The 21,771-nt window shown below is 41.6% G+C and overlaps 1 protein-coding gene across 2 annotated transcripts in view; it reads right to left on the bottom strand.

Annotated features, from left to right (window-relative positions):
- ACOT9 (acyl-CoA thioesterase 9) overlaps positions 1 to 21,771 on the bottom strand; it is a 445,455-nt gene that overhangs the window by 353,325 nt on the left and 70,359 nt on the right. For both annotated transcript variants that reach the window (XM_085622470.1, XM_085622471.1), the window contains one exon: positions 5,161 to 5,206. In XM_085622470.1, coding sequence (XP_085478596.1) covers positions 5,161 to 5,206 — 46 coding nt within the window. The remainder of the gene's footprint in view (positions 1 to 5,160; positions 5,207 to 21,771) is intronic.

Here is a 21,771-nt window from a genome sequence, read left to right as displayed (position 1 = left end):
GCGGGGTATCACTGCTGCCAGAACCCAGACGCTGTCTGTTGAATGTGTGGGAGCCCACAGATCTTAATCGCCAGGCGCAGGGCTGGGTGACGGTAGGGAACATGATGGCTAAACGGATCATAGCCCAAAAATGGGGAGCGATGGAGACACCGCTACTGTCGATGTGGAAAAAGGACATGGATGGGGCTATGTTTGCTGAACGTTTTGTATTTATCAGGCGGGGTTGTCCTCGAAAATGGGTCAGAGTGTGGGGAGCATGGAACAAATATAGGGGCAACATATGTGATCCACCACCTCTTTCTGATGAGGAGTCTTCTGACTCAGATGACTAGAGAAACTGTAGGAAAGAAGGGGAGGGTGGCTGATAATGATGACCTCAGGGGGCCCGATCTAGGTCTACTTGGAGAAATGATGATTATGTATGGTGTTCTGTCTACTTTAATGTGTATACGGTCTGATTTCGTGTCCTTTGTTATAACTTTTGTGAAAACAATAAAAATTTCTTTAAAAAAAAAAAAAAAAAATAAAAAGTATTAAAATCCTCTGAGCCGTACATTTTTTTGTATATTTGTGAGAAGTTTCCAAAAGAATTGAAACTGAAAGGTTGACCGTGTGCGTCTAGTTTCTATTGAGAAAATTTTTTCCTGCTCCAGTAACCTCATTGAAGCGGGGGATCCCTTGTTTTTAAAGATATATTTCTACCCTCCTCAGTAATTGCCTAGCATGTGCCAGAAATGCGCTTGCTACCTAAGAGCAATATATAACCAGTAAAAGTAGTCTCCCAACTCTTACATGTCATGTCAAAAAAACAGAGTTTTCAAACAATTATGTTCCTTAAGACACCCCTTACTTGGGGGAGCCACGTGTTGGGAATCGCCGTTGCTATTTTTCATCCTGTGCCCAAATGCAAAGTGTGTCTTAAAACGCTCAGGTCATGCTATGGTCGATGTGATATCAGAGTCGGAAGTGGAGCGATTAGCTGCCTGACTAGTATAAAACACCTGAATTGTATGGACTTCGTGAAGATGGTTTGCAAGGGAATTTGGGCATCTTAACAGACTCTTGGGAGGCTTTTTGTTATTGTTAATAATTTTGAGTTGCATTTCTTGAAATTGAAATGTATTTTACTTATTTTTGTAAAATAAAATCACATTTCAAATAATTATACATATCTGTTCTGGATCCTTAATCCATATTTGCTCTTCCGATTTCAAGTTGGCTCAATAGCGTTTGAGCACTTTCATGCCTCAAGTTAACTCGCTGTCTCTTTGGGGGTTTGTGTTTTGATACAATTTAATGAAAGCTTGGATTCTCAATTTGGCATGGCATTATTGTAACCGACGAGGCGCCTGTACATAGAATTATTGGTATCATCCTTTTAAGAAAATATGTCTTCAGCAGAAAATGTTAAACATGTTCATAGATCATAACAGTTACTTAATTCTGTGCAGAGCACTTGTTGCTAATATTTGGTGTAAATGTCCTAAACACGTTTGTGTGATATTGAATTCGGTCATTGAAATTGTAAATGTGCCTATGTGATGCTGTAACCTATTGAGTTGATGATTTTGCAGCCTGTGTGCACAGCCATTCACAGGAATACTATCTCAAAGGGTCACAATCAGCCCCGCAGCTCTGCACAATTAAGAAAAGAAAAGCAGTGTGTCAAACATGGCGTGTGCTAAAGCACACGTCGTGTTTGAGACTGTTTTTCTTTCCTTAACAGTGCACAACTGCAGAGCTAATTGTGGTACTTTGAGTTAGTATTCATGTTCATTGCAGCAGCCATGTGCGCTGCAATTAACATGAATACTAACTCAAAGGCCCACAACCAGCCCCGCAGATGTGCACTGTAAGAAAAAGAATACATCAAGTGCAAGGGTCGCTCCCTCGTGTTCTTGTCGTCTACTGCAACGAGGAAATGACCGTTTTTCGAGCCGCTCGCGTTTTAAAAGCGGCGCCGCAAACGGTCTCGCGGGATATGCTGTGTGTGCGCGCTAAATACAGCACACTCTGCACTTGGGGTGACTTTGGTGCGCGCGGGCAGCTTATTAGGAACAGTGGTCATAGCACACATGCATGATCCATGTTCGCCCATGACATTGAAAATCAGTACCAGGGATCCAGATATTATTGCAGCTGGGGGACTCCGAGCAGGAGTGCACGCCCATCAACATGCTAGGGAATTTCAAGTCCCAAGAAAAGGAATTAAAGAGCAAACTATTAGATACATCAAAAACTGTTGGGACAGTTAACTAGACTGATAAAAAGATCCACAATTTTAGGCATGATTTTGGCCTGTGGGTTATGAAGCCAGCCAGATGGAAGGGTGTCTGCAGTAAAATCAGTTTAAAATGGTCACATACTAAGAGGTTATCACACAGTGTTTCTATTTTGATTAAGGGACTGTAGAATTCAGATCTGCACAAGTCTTAGCAATGCATTTAGTCCAAGAGCACACCAGAAGCAAATAATTAAACTTCATTTCAGCCCTCTTTCTTAAAATGATCTAACTTGGATGTCACCGAAAGCTATGTAATATATCAGATTGCGAGGGGAAATGGAGCACCCTTATTGAGAATCAATCCCAAGTACAAAAAATTTCTCTTATAGTTCCATTTAGAAGTACACTGGAAGCTGGACCTGAAATCATTGCTCCATACACCTTCAAAATGTTTGCCTTAGTTTCAAATTCCGTCAGCACTAAATTTAAAGCAAGGTATTAACAATGAAAAAGAAAACCTTGAGGTTCCCTTATTGGATACATAATTACTACCAGCGAGTAACAATATGCACACAGATTTACGCAACTAGAAAAAATATTGTTTGCAACATTCCAATTGCCATTCTTGACAACTTAAAGAAAATGTTCTTTCCAGCATACGCTGAGAATAATTTTTAATAAAAAGCTGGTCCCTATGGGGGAAGTAAAGCCCTTGACTTCCACGGCAGTGTCAAGAAGGGGATACAAACACCTCTAACACAAATAACTTAGCATTATATATTTATCTTTTTATTTGAGCAACTTTTTCTTTGATTGTTGACTGTGAGAAGTAAAACTTATATTTGCTGTATCGAACAAGGTGCTCCAAAAAAAGAAAAAGCGAGGTGACAGCGCAGTGGAAGGGACTATAAGTGCATAAAGTGCATATGTACTGTGTACAGAAATATATACATGTGGCTGATATGGATAATAGAGTGTTAGGGATCAACCCCCGTTAAGCGAGTGTTGATAGCCACCATCAGTGTCTTGAAAAACAGTCCACATATAATGTTTTTGTTGACGTTTCAACCCCTGGACTTAGATTATTTAAAATGGGGTCATCATCAGGACGCAGAAATATATAGGAGACACCAACTGATTGGGGCAATTAGTCCACCAATCAAGAGAATCTTTAAACATAAGTCCTCAAAATTTTCAAAATAGGTACTCATACATGTGTGACTGGAGGTGTTGAACTTTGGAAAGGAGGCCTTTCATCATAAAAATTAAATCTGTTTTCAAGTACGCTTTTATCTTGCACTGCAATTTCTGTTTTTTAACTCTCGAAACTCAGGCATCTCTTCTGGGCCATTTTAAAGGCCTCCTTTCCAAACTTCAGCAACTCTGGGCACACATGTATGAATACCTGTTTTGAAAACTTCGAAGACTGATGTTTAAAGAATCTCCTGATTGGTGGACTAATTGCCACAATCAGTTGTTGTCTCCTATATATTTCTACGTCCTGATGATAACCTTGTTTTAAATAATCTAAGTCCAGGGGTCGAATTTTCAATAAAAACATTATATGTGGACTGTTTTTCAAGAAACTGATGGTGGCTATCAACATTCGCTTAGTGGGGGTTGATCTCTAACACTCTATTATCCATATCAGCCACATGTAAATATTTCTGTATGTAGCACGTATGCACTTTATGCACCTATAGTCACTTTCACTGCTCTGTCACCCCCCCCCCCTTTTTTTTTGAGCACCTTGTGTTAGATAGAGCAAATATCAGTTTTACTTTTCACTGTCAACAATCGAAGAAAAAGTTGCTAAAATAAAATAAAAAGATGAATATTTAATGCTAAGTTATTTGTGTTAAGAGGTGTTTATATCCCCTTCTTGACACTTTGTCGTGGACGTCAAGGGCTACACTTTCCCAATAGGGACTACCTTTTTATTAAAAAAATTCCGTCCCAGGTCCCTGGTTTGCCCCTTTTGTTTCAGAGATACGGCTGAGAATCAGGCAGATCCATGGACTAATAATTAATCACTGATGAATTTATTCATATACATATTAATGCACCTATACCAAGAACGTTGGTTTGTTCGAATTTGGGAATTTTTGGTATCTGAGCTCCCGCTGCCTCAATGAAAATCACGACTTTTCGTACTTACATATTACACTAATACTGATTAGTTGTTAAAAAAATGAAGAAACAGCACCATGGAATGAAATCAGTTACACATTAAACAGGAAAAGGGGTGCTGCTCTTGGTTACGGTCTGTGTTTATTCGCGGATAGGAAGGACATGGCATCTAAAGATTTCCAAACCTTCAACTGATGCACTATTGGCAACATCTTCTTAATAGAATACAGAATCTACTTTGGACTAATTTAATGGTGTTTGGCTAGTGGTGCATTTACTACGCCGGCAAATACATTTTGGTTTACTATTTCAATATTTAAGTTTACTAGGTTTTCAAGAGCACACTCACCTAAAGAAAGGGCATATCAATAGTCCGGAAATACTTAAAATGACAATACATCTACATAAAGAACACAACGTATATGAACATTGATTTAAAAAAAATACATTTATTAAATCGATGAATTCAAAACCAATGTTTATTCCTTTGAATGTGTGCTCCCAAGATAAGGGGAGGACTAGCCAGAGGCAGTTTCAGATAGTCAATGTTCCATGGTGGTTTGGATACTTGGAGGTGCACCATGAAAGTGCAAGCTATGACGTTTGTGCAAGGGTGGTCACACACGCTTCAACAGTTGTGATAATTATCACATCAGAATTATATAGGGATAGATCTCTCAGACTACGTGAAGAGATTCTCCTAGGTTGAAACCACTTCATATCGGATAAACAAAAACACACATTTGTCTCTTTGGCTTAAGGTGCTTCGACTGGATACAATAGGGTTAAACCTACAAAAACAGTACCTCCAGTTTGTAGATGCTCCTACTATAGCCCTCAATCTACTGCGCACTGAAACAAAAGAAGAAATAAGTTAATACTATCTCTGAACAAGATGAGTACAAAACATAGAAATAAATAAAGAACAGGCCCACTCAGTCCTATGCTGAAAAGATGCACTATATGAGCTATCCCAAGATGTCTCAGGCCAGGGTTAAGTACCGTAGATCATTCATTTCTATTTTGTTTAATTTGGTTTTTTTCTTTGCACTTTGGTACGTGCAGGTTTGCACTTTCCATCATAAATGCGGGGTTAAAAGTGTCAGAATGACCAGATAAGAAATGGTACTTCAAGTGCGTTTCATACCTGACATAAAACAACTTGAGAAGTAAGTAACCAGCCTAAGCAAACCCGTTACACAAGGGCTCATGCAAGTTACAATTTTGAAAAATAGCATGCATAAGTTAAGAAGTTAGACAAGGCGGTGGCAAAACTGGGAAAATAAAATGTACATGCATGTAGGAAGAACTGGCTTTTTAAATCTATCAAACTCCCGCACTAAGAAACTTTGGCTAACAGAATAAAATATTATATATAACATTTGCATAGACAACTACAGTTGGGCTATTAATGCTACCTCGAAGAAAACCTTAGAAAGAAAAACTCCACAGGTGTTTTCATGTGATTGACATATGTACAAAAATCCAACCAAGGAACAAAGGAAGAACGTATGTAGTCTTCTCCTTGGTAAATAAGAAAATAAATAAACAATGCAAGTGGCTCCACAAATAAAATCTTATTCTAGCCTGTCACCAGAAAGGATTTTTTACTGCACATCACCTAGAACCTGTAGACTGATTTTTAATGCTGAACCAATGCTATCCGGATTTTGCCACCTCTAACTATATTTAATACTTAAAGGAGTTCTAAACCAACAAACGGCTTTCAACATGAAGTTCAAAACTAGATTAGTCTCAGTTAACATGAATTCTTTTATTTTACCGGTACTTAATAGCATACAGTACTTAACTATCTAGCATACTTGATTATATGGAAAGGCACCTCTGTTATAGATAAATACTCTTTGAAATCTGCCTTACTGGCTGCAAAATAATGTAAAAGCAGTTCTGGGCACCAAGTCTCCCGAATGTCGCCCCTGATATTTTTTTTTATTCACTGAGCTTATTATTGTGCAAACTAATAGAGCAAAGATCATACCTGACAACTTTCAAAAACCAAACTGAAAGTGATATTGTACAACACAGTAAACACCTTCGGCTGGTGGGGTGCAAAAGCAACAATAAAAAGCATTGGCATAGCCAATAGGTCTCGCCTTTGGGACCTTATAAGTGTTTAGCCATGCAACAGTTAATGTTGTTGCAGTAAGGATATTGTGCTGCATAACTAAATACTTATAAGGTCCTAAAGGCGAGACCTATTGGCTATGCCAATGCTTTTTCAAGTACTCAAGGTCTTGCAGATAGTGCTTGCGCGCTGGCTCACACTCGACCTAAAAAAGGCTGTGCGTGGACTACATCAAGTACCATCTGCACCTATCCAGACACCCCAACACCTTACCACCCTCCCCCTGTGAAGCAGAAAAGGAGCAGTACCGGGCCAATAGGACAGCAAGAGCAATGTAGGTTGTTGAAGGAAGGTGTAACACATTTGCCATAAATTTAACTAAGGGCTGTGGATTGCAGGAAGAGTAGAAGTGGTGGGAGAAAAGATGGACGGCAGACTATATGATGGTGCTGGAGAAATGTGGCACATGTATGAAGATGCAGAGAATGGTTGGTTGTAAAGAAGGGGGAATTAAAGGAGGTGTGGCCACAGTTACAAGATGTCCCCTAAACTGAAAATGATATCAGTTAAAACCAACAAATGTAACCTAAATAAAACAGAACAAAATGATGACACGGACTAGATTTTTGAGAGTGATGTTAATACGATCAAATTTAATACTACCGCATAAATCAGCACATAAAATAAGGATAGAACCTTTCTGATCCACCTCGCCTGTACCTTATTGCATGAGAAAAATGGTTTGATCCTTTCATAGTTTGTATATCAAAAACACATGTTTTGCAGCAAACACAAAATTCTGAAAGAAGCTTAAAATTATTGGTAATTCCATTCACAAATTCGAACACTAATTGAAAGCCACTTTTAAATCTGTGTCTCTTTACTAATTAAATCTCACACACAGCAGCGTTCCTATCTGAGATATTTCCAAGACAGGCGCAAGTTTTGGGGGATATTAGAGCTATAAGTTCTTCTTTCTAGAACTTGAATATGGGCTGCTTAGGCACAGTCCAATTCCCGACTCGTGAGAATCTGGAACCGCCTTTGACCTCTTTGGAATCGAATGTCTAAATGTCTCAGACATCAGAATAAAGTAGTACTTTCTATGCCGAGGGGGAAGGAGGGCCTCTCTGAAGAGAAGGACACAACACAGGAAGAAGCATCCGATCGCACAAAGTTTTGAGAAGTCTAATAGACTACAGCGATTTTACACAGATCAATCAATCAGTACTTATAGAGCGCTGCTAACCAACCCGGGGGGTATCCAGGGGCTGGTGGGTGGCGTTTGTCGAAGAGCCAGGCTACAACCACACGCCGGTTTTACACACTGAGTAAAGAGGACAGGATATCAAGGAAGACACAGCCCTTGAAGGATTTTGTGATCACCATGGAGTAATCGGTTAGGCTCTTGGAGGAAGAAGGCACCCTGTACTGAGAGGCAACTGGCCCTGCCAGCTGATGTTTTGTCACCCCCTAGATGCTGGCAGCACTCATGGGAAGTCTGGGGTTCCGGTTCGTATTGCTGGCGCTGGATCCCAGAAGGAAGACTCCTGTACACCAAAATACCCCAGGGACCCCTAAAGTATGTCTGGTACTCAGTCCTTCTGGTCTCTGTTGGCACTATTGCAATTTGGCTCCACTGTGTCCTGTGATAGCAAACCTATATTCCCGATACAACAATTAATGGAAAGGATTTCTCAAGGCATCAGTTCAAACTCAGCTCTTCATTTTACAACTGAGACCTTGGAGCATTAGCTGCGGTAAAGAGGTCATAAAAGAAAACATAAACCTAAATGTGTGCGGCTTAAGGGGCAGAATGGAATACAAATACACTCCAAAGAAAATTTTGGCCCGCCGATCAATCAGGGAACTGAGGTAGTTCGATGTGCTGAACAGGTAGGTATAAGCTAACTCACGCCTGGTAGTATTGCGCGCCCATCCGTTTTTAACATCTTAATAAGCAATTACTATTCTAGCCACACGGTGGCAGCCGGCACCCAGAAATGGGGACAGAGAGACTGTGCTGAAGACATTTCAGCATTAGTGTTGTTACAACTCTTGTCTTAGACTTAAAGCACAAGAGAAAGGATACTTTTTTTTTTAGCTTGCACGAGTTATACAAACTAGACCATCGGGCCACAAAGTCCTTTGTCAGCTGGAATCAACAGATGGCAAACGGTGTAAAAAACATGAGAACGAATGCCATGAGACCGATGCAAGTTTCTGTTTAGCAGTAGTTGAACTGTATAGGGAAGAAAAACAATAATTTCACTACTGTAGGTCTACCGAAGGCTGCGTTATAAAAGAAACAATGTTTTTTCTTGGCTTAGGGGATGTAAAAGCCTTACAACCTCCGTCTGTTTTTAGATCGAGGTTTTTAATGGTGCTCTAAGGAACGAGGAGGAATTCGTACAGGAAGAAGACAACAAGCGCGCGCGCCTCGCGCTGCAAGTTAAACAAAAAAAAAAAAAAAGAAGGCACGTCTGGCGAGTGGTGTTCGATGTGCGCGCACCATGATGAGAGAGGAAAGCCAGATGGCTCCTCTGCTCGTCATTGTGCGCGTAACCGCACGTTCGAAGCCAGCAAAAGCGTCTGGTAGGACTTTTAAAAGCCCAGTTACTAAATGTCTCGCCGGAGCAGCGCATGCGCTGGCTCAGACAAGGCCTAAAAATGGCCCGAACGATGTATGATTTTTAGACACCCTTACTGGGGTGGACAGTGTTGAGTATTAAAGTTCACTTGACCCCTTGTGTTGGCCAAAAAGTAGATGTAGTTCAAATAATGACTTTAAGGGATTGGGGGAGTTTCAGGTTCATTCCCCTGGAAGGATCTGCACCGTATGTGAACACTGAGCCTTCAAGAGCATTCGAGGCAAGTAAGAATAGCCAGAACTCAATATCTAAAGGTTACTTTAAAAAGAGTTCAGAGACTCATTGAGATAAGCGACTTGCAATGAAGGAAGTTTTAGAGAGAATTCTACACGTATCAAGGAAGAAGTCAATTAAAAGTAGGCGACATTGGAAGGAGGGCTGTGGGGAAAAAAGGAATGCTGAATTCCAGTTAGAACCAGAATGACAGGTGAGCAAAACCCCTAAAACGCCAGATTAAACCTTTCCCACCGTTTACATAAGAATAAGCACCACTGCAACAAATACACCAAACAAAGATCTATTGACTAAGGATTCACTCAAATAGGGAACACACTGTCTCTAGCCACCTCCTGTGAGGGTGTAGGAGGGAGTGAGAGATAAGATAATGGCTAAAAGAACCTATTCCAAACCAGGATACTGATTAATCAATATATTTCTCCAGGTAATCTCACAAATCTCAGCAGGGTTGATAGTCAGAAAATCACATGAAATGAAAATGGTAATGTCCAAGCCCATGCCATAAACTTTAAATCACTTGCCTGACTAATGTAAAGGAATGGAAGTAAATAAAACAATACATCAAGTATTAGGAATAAAAGCAGGATATCACCCTACAGATAACATTGTAGTTGACAGTAACAAATAAAAGTATCCAGACTCTTCCAGCTGTTATTGTGGGCAATAATTGCAGGAAATTACTTCAGATTATCTGTAATACAGGGAGCTCATCTTGCAGTTTGTAAGGGAGATTAAGTTCTGAGTAGAGTTTATTAATGAGTGTCCTTAAAGGCCAGATATCCCACCCCTGTCTGTTGGCCCCTAGTAATTATATAAATAAGTGGTAAATACTGTAACACATATAGGCCCATATGTACGAAGGAATTTTGCATTCCTTAATGGTGGGACTCGCTAATTTTAGCCGTTGGAAAATTCAAAATGCCATTTATGCATGTAATGCATTCGCGGTGGTGCAAAATGCAATCTCTACCTTGTAGAAATTGAATTTTGGAAATCACAAAGTAGGATATCACAAATAACGATTTCCTAAATGCGAATCGCTAATCGATAACGGATTTCCTAATTGCAACTAGTCGCAAAATTACCATTTATGAAATTCAATTACCACTGACTTGGATCAGGTTTAACCAGGTGTAAACTATTTAAAATAAGGCACCCAAAATGCATCAGGCTCTTCCAGAATGGCAGCCTTGTTTGTTTTGGCAAGGAGGATGAGGATTTTGGCAGTGAGGCAGAGAAGGAGGAAGAGACAGGAGAGAATATTTAGGGTGAGGGACAGCCTGTTTGGACTGACAGAAGAGGAGATCCATGAGAGCTACAGACTCAGTAGTCGGATGATACTTAATTTAATTGCTGAGCTAACCCTCAGCCACAGGCCTCAACACTCAGAAGCAAAGCAATCCCATCACATGTGCAGGTAATGTGTTGCCTATACCTATTAGCCACTGGCAGTTACCGGGGGGTCATAGCAGTGGCAGGAGGTTGTCACAAAGTCGTTGTTCATGTTCCTACACAGGGTACTGGACATCATAGTGAGCAAAGTCAACCAATATATATATATCATTCCCCAATATCCCCCAATCATTGCAACAATCCAAACTGATCTTCTACAGAGTAGCGCAGCTTCAAAAAGGCACTGGCTGTGTTGATGGCACACATATTGCCATATGTCTCCCCTCCGCAAAAGAGTACATTTATAGTAACAGAAAAAGCTCACACTCACTCAATGTTCAAGTAGTGTGTGAAACCTCCTATTTCATAACATACCTTGTGGCCAGATTCCCAGGCAGCACCCACAACTCATTCATGTTTCACCACAGTGGACTACATACCTGACTGGCATAGGGTGAATTCGGCAGTGGCTTCCTCCTAGGTAAGAGGATCGCAGACTCAATGCAAACAGTGGGCACGACGTGTGTGTAATGTGAACTAATGGTTTACCTTCTTATGCCCTTAAAGCGACAGTGCATATGCCCTACCTCACTGGATCCTCACACCATACTGAAATCCACGAAAAAGAAGTGAAAGACAGAACAACAGGGCACACAGGACAACACGCTTCATCATAGAAAGGACCTTTGGGATCCTGAAGTCCTGCTTTCCGTGCCTCCACAAGACCGGCGGGGAACTACTGTATAGACTGGATACATGCTGCAGGATAATAGCCACATGTGCCATACTGCACAACATCGCAATGAGGAAGGTTCTGCACGACATCCCAATAGAGACTGAGTCTGACTCTGATAATGACGACTTACCGCCACTGCAGGTGCAACAGGAGGATACACGTGCAGCATAGGGACGCGCACAACGCAGAGAGATAACTATTTCTGAGGTAAGAGATTTTAAAATCTGGTAAGAGAGAGACCTCACACATGATGGTAGTGCTTGGTGCACAACTGAATGACCACCTTTTATTCAAGTGGCTACAACATTATTACAAGCAAGGATTAACTGTATCCTGTGGATGATACATTGTTAACATAAGAACAACAAAGCAAATAAGATGAGAAAAATAACAAAGGCAACTCATCCCACTGAGTAGCTAGAGAGTCACTTCTTACGGCCCTTTGGGTTTGGTGCTTTGTCACCTGCACTGGGTCGTGGGACAAACGACAAGTCATTGCCAGACGTATGGCGGCATAAATGTCTGGTACAGCATGGCTCAAGAACGGATATACCACTGAGGCTAGGGCCCTCCTCGCTCTCAGGTGGCGTCAGGATGTTGGTGATGCAGAGGTGTGGGTCTGGATGCCAGTATGGTGCTGACTTGCACTAGCCCATGAATGATGTCCTGGCATCAGTGTGCTATGACCGTCTCGATATTGACAGTGCGCCTTGCCAGCGTTAATATTGCAGCTGCCAGCTGATTGATGGATTGGGTAAATGTGTCAAACCCCTCTGCTGATGACGCTGCACACAGCGATCCCTCTCTATTGGTGCTAGCCACCGTTCCTGCACTTTCTCCATGTTCTGCAGCGACTTGGACATGCATTGCAGTTGCCTACTGATGGTGCTTATTTGCTTTGTCTGCAGGCGCTGTCTTGAGATGATTGACTTCTCCAGGCCACCATACACAGGATGTGCATCGGACATGTCGACTGACACAGGTCTGGACAGACTGCTGAGGTATGGCCTCTGCGCCTTCTCTGTGTCTGGGTCTTGGAGGATCAGGAGTCCCTACTTTGCAACCATCCCTCATCTCTGCCCTCAAACTCTGACAGTGGGGAGATGGTGGTTCTCCTGCCAGTTGGAGCTGTGGTGATGGGCTGAGGCAATGGTGGTGTCAAGACCTCAAGGATCACCTCAATGGCAGTGGACCCTTCGGCTAGCATAGGTCCCGACACATTCAGACTGTGATCTGTAGAAATGCATGTACATAGTTAGTGTAAATAAATGATTGGCCACAATATTGATGTGACTCTGCTGCATGTGTTTGTGTTGTACAGATATACTTGGTGTGATCATCAGCACTCAGTACGCACTGCAATGATGTGTACTACAACTCACATGATGCATTGCCTGGGTTGGCCAAACACTTCAATGGAGTAATTCATGCTGTTACGTATAATATGTTGATTTGTTAACATTATGTAATGTATGGTATATTAAGGGAAGATGACCCTGGCTGGTGCCTGCTGGACTAGAGGTGTCTCCTACTCCTACTACACACTCTGGTTCCAGGGTCCCGTTTAGGAGCCTCTCCATGGGAGTCGGAGGAGGGTGTTGTGAGGGTCCTCCGCCAGTACCACGTCCTTCTGCCATCCTGCTGGCCACATTCTCCTTTGTACAGGACCTCAGATCGTACTACCTCTTACAGATCTCAGGGATCATCCTTTGGGTGACTCCTAGGGAGTTGACCTTCTCCAGGATGGTGGTCCAGATCCATGTTTTTTGTGCCCCATGTACTGCAAGGAGGCCTTTCCGAAAAATTGTCCATGTGGTGGAGACATTCGTCAGTCAGGACCTCAAGCTCAATCTCAGAGAATTTCACCTTCTCTTCCTGCTCCCTGAGTCCTAGTTCTCCTCTTCAGCAGCCAAGGTCTTATCTAGAGATGTGTGAACTGGAAGCAGTGACGCAGGGGCACTCCTTGCTTCCAGTAGCTACCTAAGCCTCTGGCCACACCCTCTAATTATAGACTTCCTGGTCCGACATAATCATTCCGCATCTAGAAATCTCAGATTCTTAGTTTGCCTTTTCCTATTTTGTAATCGCAATTTTACAAATCTCTAATTTGCAATATCCTATTTGTGAATGTGAATCTGTAGGAATCAGGATTTGTGGAATTTGGAAATTGCATATCCCATATTTTGTACATATGGGCCTAGGTTAGTCCACAACGCACATTCCACGCAACGTGCCAGCTAGACTTTGAGCCAGAGCTGTTTTTCTTTGTGTTTGAATTATACCTGTGGGCCATCAAAAGACCCAAGTCGGTCATCAACTGTCATGTCTTACATATTTTATTGATTCTGAATGTCAATGTTAGCCGAGGCCTGCCAAACATGCTTTGAACTCCTATATGTAGGCCAGTGTTGTTTCAGAAGGGTGCACCTAAACGTATCAACCATTGGAGTTCAATTTTCAGTGTCTATAGGTCCAGGCCAATGCCACAGAGTGGAAGACTGGATTCAGCTATACTTGCGAAATATTTTGCATTCTGACAACTTTGTAATATGCTTTGTTCCTATTTAATATACTTTGCTTCAACTGGAGCCAAATCACCTGTGCTTCTATAGATGCTGACCTGTACTTCATTGCAACGTTTGGACACTTTCCTATGTTAAACCGGATGAAAAGGATGTGGTACTTTCTAAGACCTACTCCCAAAACACTATGTTGGACATAGAACTGTCAAGTTAGTCCCAACTACTAATAAGAGGCATGAGTTAAAATACAAACTAACAGAGACACAAATGAGAGTTAAAAGGGTCCAGTTAAGAGATTTGATTTGATTGAGGCTGAGCTTTAACTGTGTTGCAGAGGAAAGTTAAGGACATTGTTTCATCAGCTTTAAGATTAGACTGGGATTGCGGGAAACCATATGAAAGATAAAGAGGATAGCATGGATGCTGTGTTCCCTAGTTGCGTGATTGACTCACTCAAGTGTACAATAGGGCCATTCACATTTTCATTTACCAACCATTCACATTCAATCACAATTTTCCACCCCCCAGGTCTGGTAGTGGGAATGGGCCTGGGTGCCCTCTTCTACCATTCCCTCTCTCCTTAGTTCATCTTTTCACCACTCTCTATTATCCCCGGCCCACCTTATTGTTACAGCCCTATTCCAAGATTGCAGCCTGGTGAGTCCTCTGTATGGAGCATACATGCACCTAACTTATGTGAAGGGGAAGAGGGTCAAATATGGCTAACACCCCTCCTTTGATTCCATCACGGTGGACTGAGGACCAGTGCACTTTACTGTCTTAATCGTAAGGAGTGTTAAAGCTATAGTGTTGAAGCACTTATGTTGAATACACCTGTACTGCACTGCCTACTGTCTAGATGTTCCGTAGGAAAGTGGGGCACAGACTCAGAACTGCCCCTTTCAAATAGGTTTTGTTGTACATTATAACTTGTAAAATAAAGATAAAGTTATAAAAAAGAAGATATATATTGTGGTCTTGTGAAACAAAACCATATATAAGCTTGACATGGTTCTGAAGATCTCTTAATGCTTAGTTTAGATGATTCAGCAGGTGAAGGACTGCAACTTCGGGATCTTCCTCCACATTTTATCTGGATTTGGTTTGGCAGAAGTAGAAAGGATTAGTGAGCATGCAATTTCTCAAGGGTCAGTAGTTTATAGACATATTTTGCCAATAAAGAAGGCTATTTTATTTTGCCAATAAAGAAGGCTATTTTCTTGGATGGCCTTGCCAATCACACACAGTGCTTTTAACAAGATCCATTATTTTAATGGAAGCCAATGATGGAGCTTAAGTGCAGTATCGGCAGGTGGGTGCTTTCTGAGGTTAAGCTACATTCTAACTGATTGACTCTGGCCAATTCCTAATTTTGGATTTGTGGTCTCTGTAGGACAGCATGCACAATACTGCAATAATCCAGTCTCAATAGGACAAACACTTCTGACAGTTCAATGACGGTGGGATGCTGATGGAGTATTGCAGTACTGATTCAGGTATCGAACGGGGGATACCAGTACCAGTATTGCAAGAGCCTGCTAGATTTGGAATAGGACTATAAAATGGCTGATTGATGGGATGCCATATATTTATTTATTTATATAGTGCAACTCATACCCTAAGGCATCTAGGCGCTTGGTATCAAACCACATGATAGCACTGGGATTTCACTGAAAGGCTCGATATCTGGAATAAGAAAAGCTATAAGGTAAATAACCAAGTCATTATACCTTTCCTAAAAGAGAGCACGTCTGGTGAGTTTTTAAGCTTAATAGGCAGACGATGCCACAGTCTGGCCAAGATGTTTACAAAGCTTTTACCGCCCCAGTTTGAGAGTCGGGGTTTGGAAACCTCAACAAGCTTGTGTGATGAGGACTGAAATATAATGGATGGAGTGTCCCAGCAGAATCGGTTAATCAGATAATCTGGGCCATGTTTATGCAGGGCCTTGAAGGCAATGCTTAGGGCCTTGAGATTGATCCGTTTTACCATGGGTAGCCAATGTAGGGCATTAAGGGCCTGCTTGGCTGAGGAGTATGTAGGAATGCCAAAGAGCAGAAGGCGCGCAGAGTTTTGAAGAACCTATAGTTTGACAAGGAGTACCTTATTTATACTGACCAGAAGGGCAGAAGTCCTACTTGGACAAAACAAGTGCCAAGACCACCGTTGTTTGTAGTTCTGGAGGTATAAAAGGAAAACATTTTCTCAAGATGTTCAATGTGGAAAATGTAGATGAAGTAAGTGCCTTCAAGTGATGGAAAAAAGACAGGCTTGTGTCAAAGATGACTCCCAAGTTTTTTGCCTTAGTCGCTGGAGTGGGAGTGGGAAGGGACCCAGTTCCAAAGGCCACCAGTCAGTGTACCAGAAGGACGGAATCTCTGCCAAAAAGTAAAACTTCCATTTTATTAGAGTTTAACTTGAGGCAGTTCTCTGACATTGATCTACTCACATGTTGCATACAGGCTTGAAAGTTCTGGGCTGTGTCCTGAATATTGTTTGAAATGGAGACAATGATCTGAGTATCATCCGCATATGATACCATAGCAAAACTGTAGGATTTAATCAATCTGGCTAGCAGGGTAACATACACGTTAAAAAACGGTTGGGCTCATAGAAGAGCCCTGTGGAATCCCGGATGGGAGCTTGAAGCTATGCGACCTAAAGCCGCTCACTTCCACTACTTGTTCTCGACCCGTCAGAAAAGATTTGAAAAGTGAGAGGGCTGCGCCTGCTATACCTATTTCTTGGAGGCAATTTATCAGGAGGCTTTGATCTACTGTATCGAACGCCAGCGAGGGATCCGGTAGAAACAAAGCGGCCGTGCCTCCATTATCTACTGAATGTCTAATTTCTTCTGACGCAGTGATCAGTGCAAGCTCTGTACCGTGCTCACTCCGGAAGCCGTACTGCGTTGGGTCCAGGATGTGGTTAGTGCTAATGAAAGTAGTTAATTATTGGTTCATATGCTTTTCAAGAAGCTTTGCTGGTAAGGACAGGTGGGAGATTGGACGATAGTTTCTAGGATATATTTTATCTGAGTAGGATTTTTTTAAGAGTGGTAAAATGGAGGTCTTTTTCCAGATTTTTGGGAATATTCCAGTTTTGAGGGCTAGATTGAATATGTCTGTGAGTTGACGTGCAACTGTCTCCGCTACTGTTTGCACTATCTTAGGAGGAGACGGATACATTAGCGATCGGTTTTAGTGGCCGAGAGAAGTTTACCGACCTACTCATTAGAAACAGGTGGAAAGTCTGAAAATTGAGTAAAATCGGCCCAACGATATATGGAAACTATTGATATTAGCTCATGGAACAAGAAAATCAATGCTGAATAAGACATACAACCCCAGATGAAGTTCAATTGATTTTGAACGGAACGCAATTGGCTGTATGCTTTGGTTGATGGACTCCATGTTTCAAAGTGGAATTAAATAAAGGAAGTACTTTTTCTATAAACAGACTTGAAGATATGTCAACCTTTCTGAATTGGGTATTTAACCACAGAATACTTTGTGGTAACGAAAGACATTTATTTATCAAAAGGATTCCAGGATTAGTTTTCTTTTTTAATTTAATTTTGGCTTGTCTTCAAACGGAAAACAATGTGAAAGTTAAGGACGGGTTAGTGTCAGAATCACTTCTAAACACAAGAATCTGTTTTGTCTCATTCAGTGGAAGCTTTCCTTCATTTGACAAAAATTTATATGGCCCAGGCATTTGGTGATGCTGCTTTAGTTTGCCCATCTCTCCAACCAGAGAAGGATCTGGATGTTGTCGGCATACTTCTGCAAATGAACATGACACAAGTCGATGACACAGGCAAGAGGGACTATGTATACATTGAATAGGAGCGAGGCTAGCGATAAACCTTGTGGACTCCACACAGGGCTGTTTCTTGGTTGGATTTAGATCTATTAACACTAATCTTTTGTCTCCAGTACAATAGAAAGAAGCCTACCCAGAACAAGTCTGTGTATGACACTTATATCTACTCCTTCACCCAATGGAATGGAGACAAGTGATGTACCCTATCATATGTAACACATATGATGAATACGATAGAAGGACACACCTAAAGCTTAGATTACATCATAGAAATCAAAATAATATACTAGTTGTTGATTTGTGGAGTCATGGTCAGCTGAAATGGCTTCAAAGCTGATTGAGATCAATTAACGGGGCAATGCTTAACATAAGGGTGTGGCAGTAAAACTGGAGCTTGACATACAATTGGGCAAACTGTGCTAGTAGGTACTTTTATGCAGATTTCAGAAATGCACTGGAAGGAAAAATAACACTAATACTAGGAAGGCAAATGGCTCTTAAGCATTCATAGCTGTAGTGGTACGGCAAATGAATTGACTGAATGAAATTAATGGATGGATGAATTTAAAGCTGGAGTTGCATGGTTTTAAATTAACAGAGAGAGAAAGAAAACCAAGAGAAAACATATTTAAATACTTTGAGCTGAGGCAGGCTCAACAAGCACAAACTGTGTTGAGGTACTTTAATGTACGTATGTATGTGAGTGATGTATAGGGCAAATGCTGCTAAAAAGCAATGGAAGAGGGTGCAGGAGAGGCCTTGACATAGGTTAGAAGTCAAAGCGAGCAGGGGTCGGGAGGAAGAGAAGGGTTAGGAGGAACATAGATCTGGAAAGGTTTGGGGTTTTACAGTAGGGTTGGAACAGATAAGGGAGAGGTGGAAAAAGAAAATATTTAAAAGGGGGCATTAAAGGCTTCTCAAAATACTGCTTGAAGAGAGGACTTAGCTCCATCCGGATTCGGAGAAGGGATGGATCCTGTCTGAGCTTAATTGGGATGCCATTTTAGATTTTCGGTGTATAGCAGGAGAAGGCTTGTTTTTGTGTAAGATCCTTATAGTAGATTTTGTTTTATATTGTGTAGCTGTTCCTGTTGCGGGCATTGCAAAAACTGCGAGAGATGTTTTTGCAGGCTGCTAGAAGCAGTGGGGTGCTACGTTGAGCAGCCTGTACATGATGCAGAGGCTATTTAATTGGGGTGGAGTTCATTACAAGCAAAGTGGTCCACTACACAGAGCACACTCTTCAGAGGGTGAGTGAAATGGGTGCATCACAGGAATTCTGGCCACCAGGTTGTTTCCTCCCAGACACAGAAAATGACCCATTTTTGGGCAAGAATTTTGAAGTCCAGTTCTGGAACCAAATCCTTCATTGTTCTAAGCAGTGACAGTTGGTACCAGGCTCTTTAGTTTTGTGAGATGTTGGTTCTGAAATTGTGGTTGGTGTGTTTTTAGAAACCCAGGCCTTTGGTGATCTTCAAGAGCCACTAAGATATTTCTTACTGACAGCCATCCTTTATTTTGTTGCTATTGTTTGTGATGAGAATACATTTCTTCTTGGTAGGGATATGCTTGAGGTATGCCTTTGAAATTCATGCTTGTATTTTTAAAAGGCACTCCTTCAGGTGATCCTTGTTGTGCACACAAGAGAAGTTAATTCATGTTATCTCCATAACAGTAGGTTAATAGGTCCTTTTTGGTCAGGACTCCATGTAGGGGTTGAAAATTATCAGTTACAGGATGGAGGCCTTGGGATTAGAGGGGAATGCCAAAAAACACAGAAATGGGCATGTAAACGGAAGAATTAATTTGGAAAAACTGAGGCCAGCACCTTCTTATGTAGCTGGATGATCACAGCCTTCTCAATGATCGCCTTCGAGAGTGGAAAGTGGGTGATTTGCACACAATTTGTGAGACATTTAGGGTCTAGGCTGATTATTTTTTTCAGGAAGCAAAAGATCAGTCCAGTTTTCATAGAGGCTAGAAACACTTCTTGGGTGATGAAGCAATGAAAATGTTTAACACTGGTGTAAGAATTCACTAGTGCTATCCTTCAGTATTGATGCTGAAACATGTCATTTTTTAGGAGGCAGCTTTCAGTAAGCAGAAATGATTTATCAGCTGTTTAGTGTTGAAAGTAGTCCATTTAGGTACAATGCCTGGAAGCATAGTCATGTTGATGTGAGGTGGCACTTTGTCATTGTGTAGGTCCTCTGTGAAACTGTCAGATAACACCAACTAGATTCAAGAATAAAAGGATACATTTACTGAAGGACATAATTAGTTTTCCACTGGGGCTATAATAATAAATATTGTGGTTTATTGTTCCTGATAGCAGCCCTCAACCTATTTCTATTTTAGTTCGCTTCATCCATGCAAGTCTCTGCTTTCAATTCATGTTACCTTGGGAAAGGAGCTGGCCAATAGGAAAATCAGGCTTGCCAATGTATTCCCTATGTATTGCAATCGAGAAATGTTGTGTGTTTTCATCAAGTACTTACTCTATGACTTTGTAATTTTTCGTGCTTAGCCATCAGCCGGATTTCTGGCTCTCTGCTCTTTCTTGCCTTTAGGCCGCATTCACCTTTTTTGGAACAGTAGAGGCGACTATTTGACCAGTTTCCAGAAACTGTGTTTCAGCACTTTTTATTTGCTCTATTTATTTGAGTATTTAAGTATTTATAAAGACTTAGCCTTAGTGGCCAAATTAACAATGTACCTGGAAACATAATACATAACGCATATAAAGGACAACATGTAGTCATTCTTACAAAGAATTTCATACCATCATAAATGAAACAAGTGCAACAAAATCTCAGGGGGTCAGCAAAGGGATAATCAAGGAGGGTAGAAAGCTCGTGAAGTGGGGGCACGAGAACCCAGCTCAGGAAGACTACATCTCCCAGCTGGCCCTGCTTTGTTTGACACTGTGGCGGCATCTGGCGCTACAAAGCAAACAGAGGACTCCCGCTGCGCTTGACGTGTGCAGAACGCACCCAGGCAAAGAACTAGTCCATGTGTGCCTGGAAGAACCTGGATTGGGCTACCTCTGATGCGCTTAGTTGGATCCAATCGCTGTCATATGCTTAAAACATGGGTAAGAGGAAAATGATAGGTAATGTCAACGCTCCCCCACAGCCCAAAAGCACCTCTACTGATAGCATCCTAGAATGAGCAGTAGACGTTATCACATAGGAGGCTGCACTAACTGGAAGGAGGCTTTCTTTTAAGAGACTAAGTATAGGTATCCAGCACTTCAGCACAGATGAAAGTTCTCACGGTTCTGGTAAAGTTACATCAAATGCCTAGAATCTGGCACAGATTCTACATTTCTGGGATTCCCCCTACCCCACTGTACCAGTATCTAAATGCATAAAAAGGGCTACATGGGTGGCAGACCCTGTTAACGATATCTAAAGTACACCCAAGTTTTTACAGTCTTGCACCAGCACTGACTTTGCATTACTGGAACAATACTGTGTCAGGTTCAGTGTGCTTTTGAGCACCCAATTGCAACCTATCTGTGTGGATAGTGTACTGAGTTGCAGTTACCTACTGCTGTACTGTGTTCTGGAATATCAACATTCACCTCCCTTAGATGCTCAGATTGTTTTTCCCTCAGGCGCGCTGAATAATGGTGATCTGGCCCAACTAAGCTGTCCTTTATCACCACTTTCTTCTGTTTCACTAGGGACTAAGGCAGTCCCTGCAGGCACACAGCCTAGCAAACACTCTGGTGGCACTGCAGCCTTTTCTGTTCCATAAATATGTCATGAGAATTTTGGAAGGATGAATAGCCAACAACTTGTACCATGGTGCTTTCCTGGAAGAAATGATTGTCGACAAAATAAATATTTCGACTGTACCTCTGTCTGCATGCTCTTATGACTTAGTTCTAGCTGCTGTTCCTAGGCTTAGGCACAATCAGCTGGAATCGGGCTAGCAAATTATTCATAAAATATTGTACTGGC

The sequence above is a fragment of the Triturus cristatus genome, chromosome 8, assembly GCF_964204655.1.
Source record: "Triturus cristatus chromosome 8, aTriCri1.1, whole genome shotgun sequence".
Taxonomy (NCBI): Eukaryota; Metazoa; Chordata; class Amphibia; order Caudata; family Salamandridae; genus Triturus; species Triturus cristatus.
Note: the sequence above shows the minus strand (reverse complement) of the source record. Positions and strands in the feature narration are given on the sequence as shown.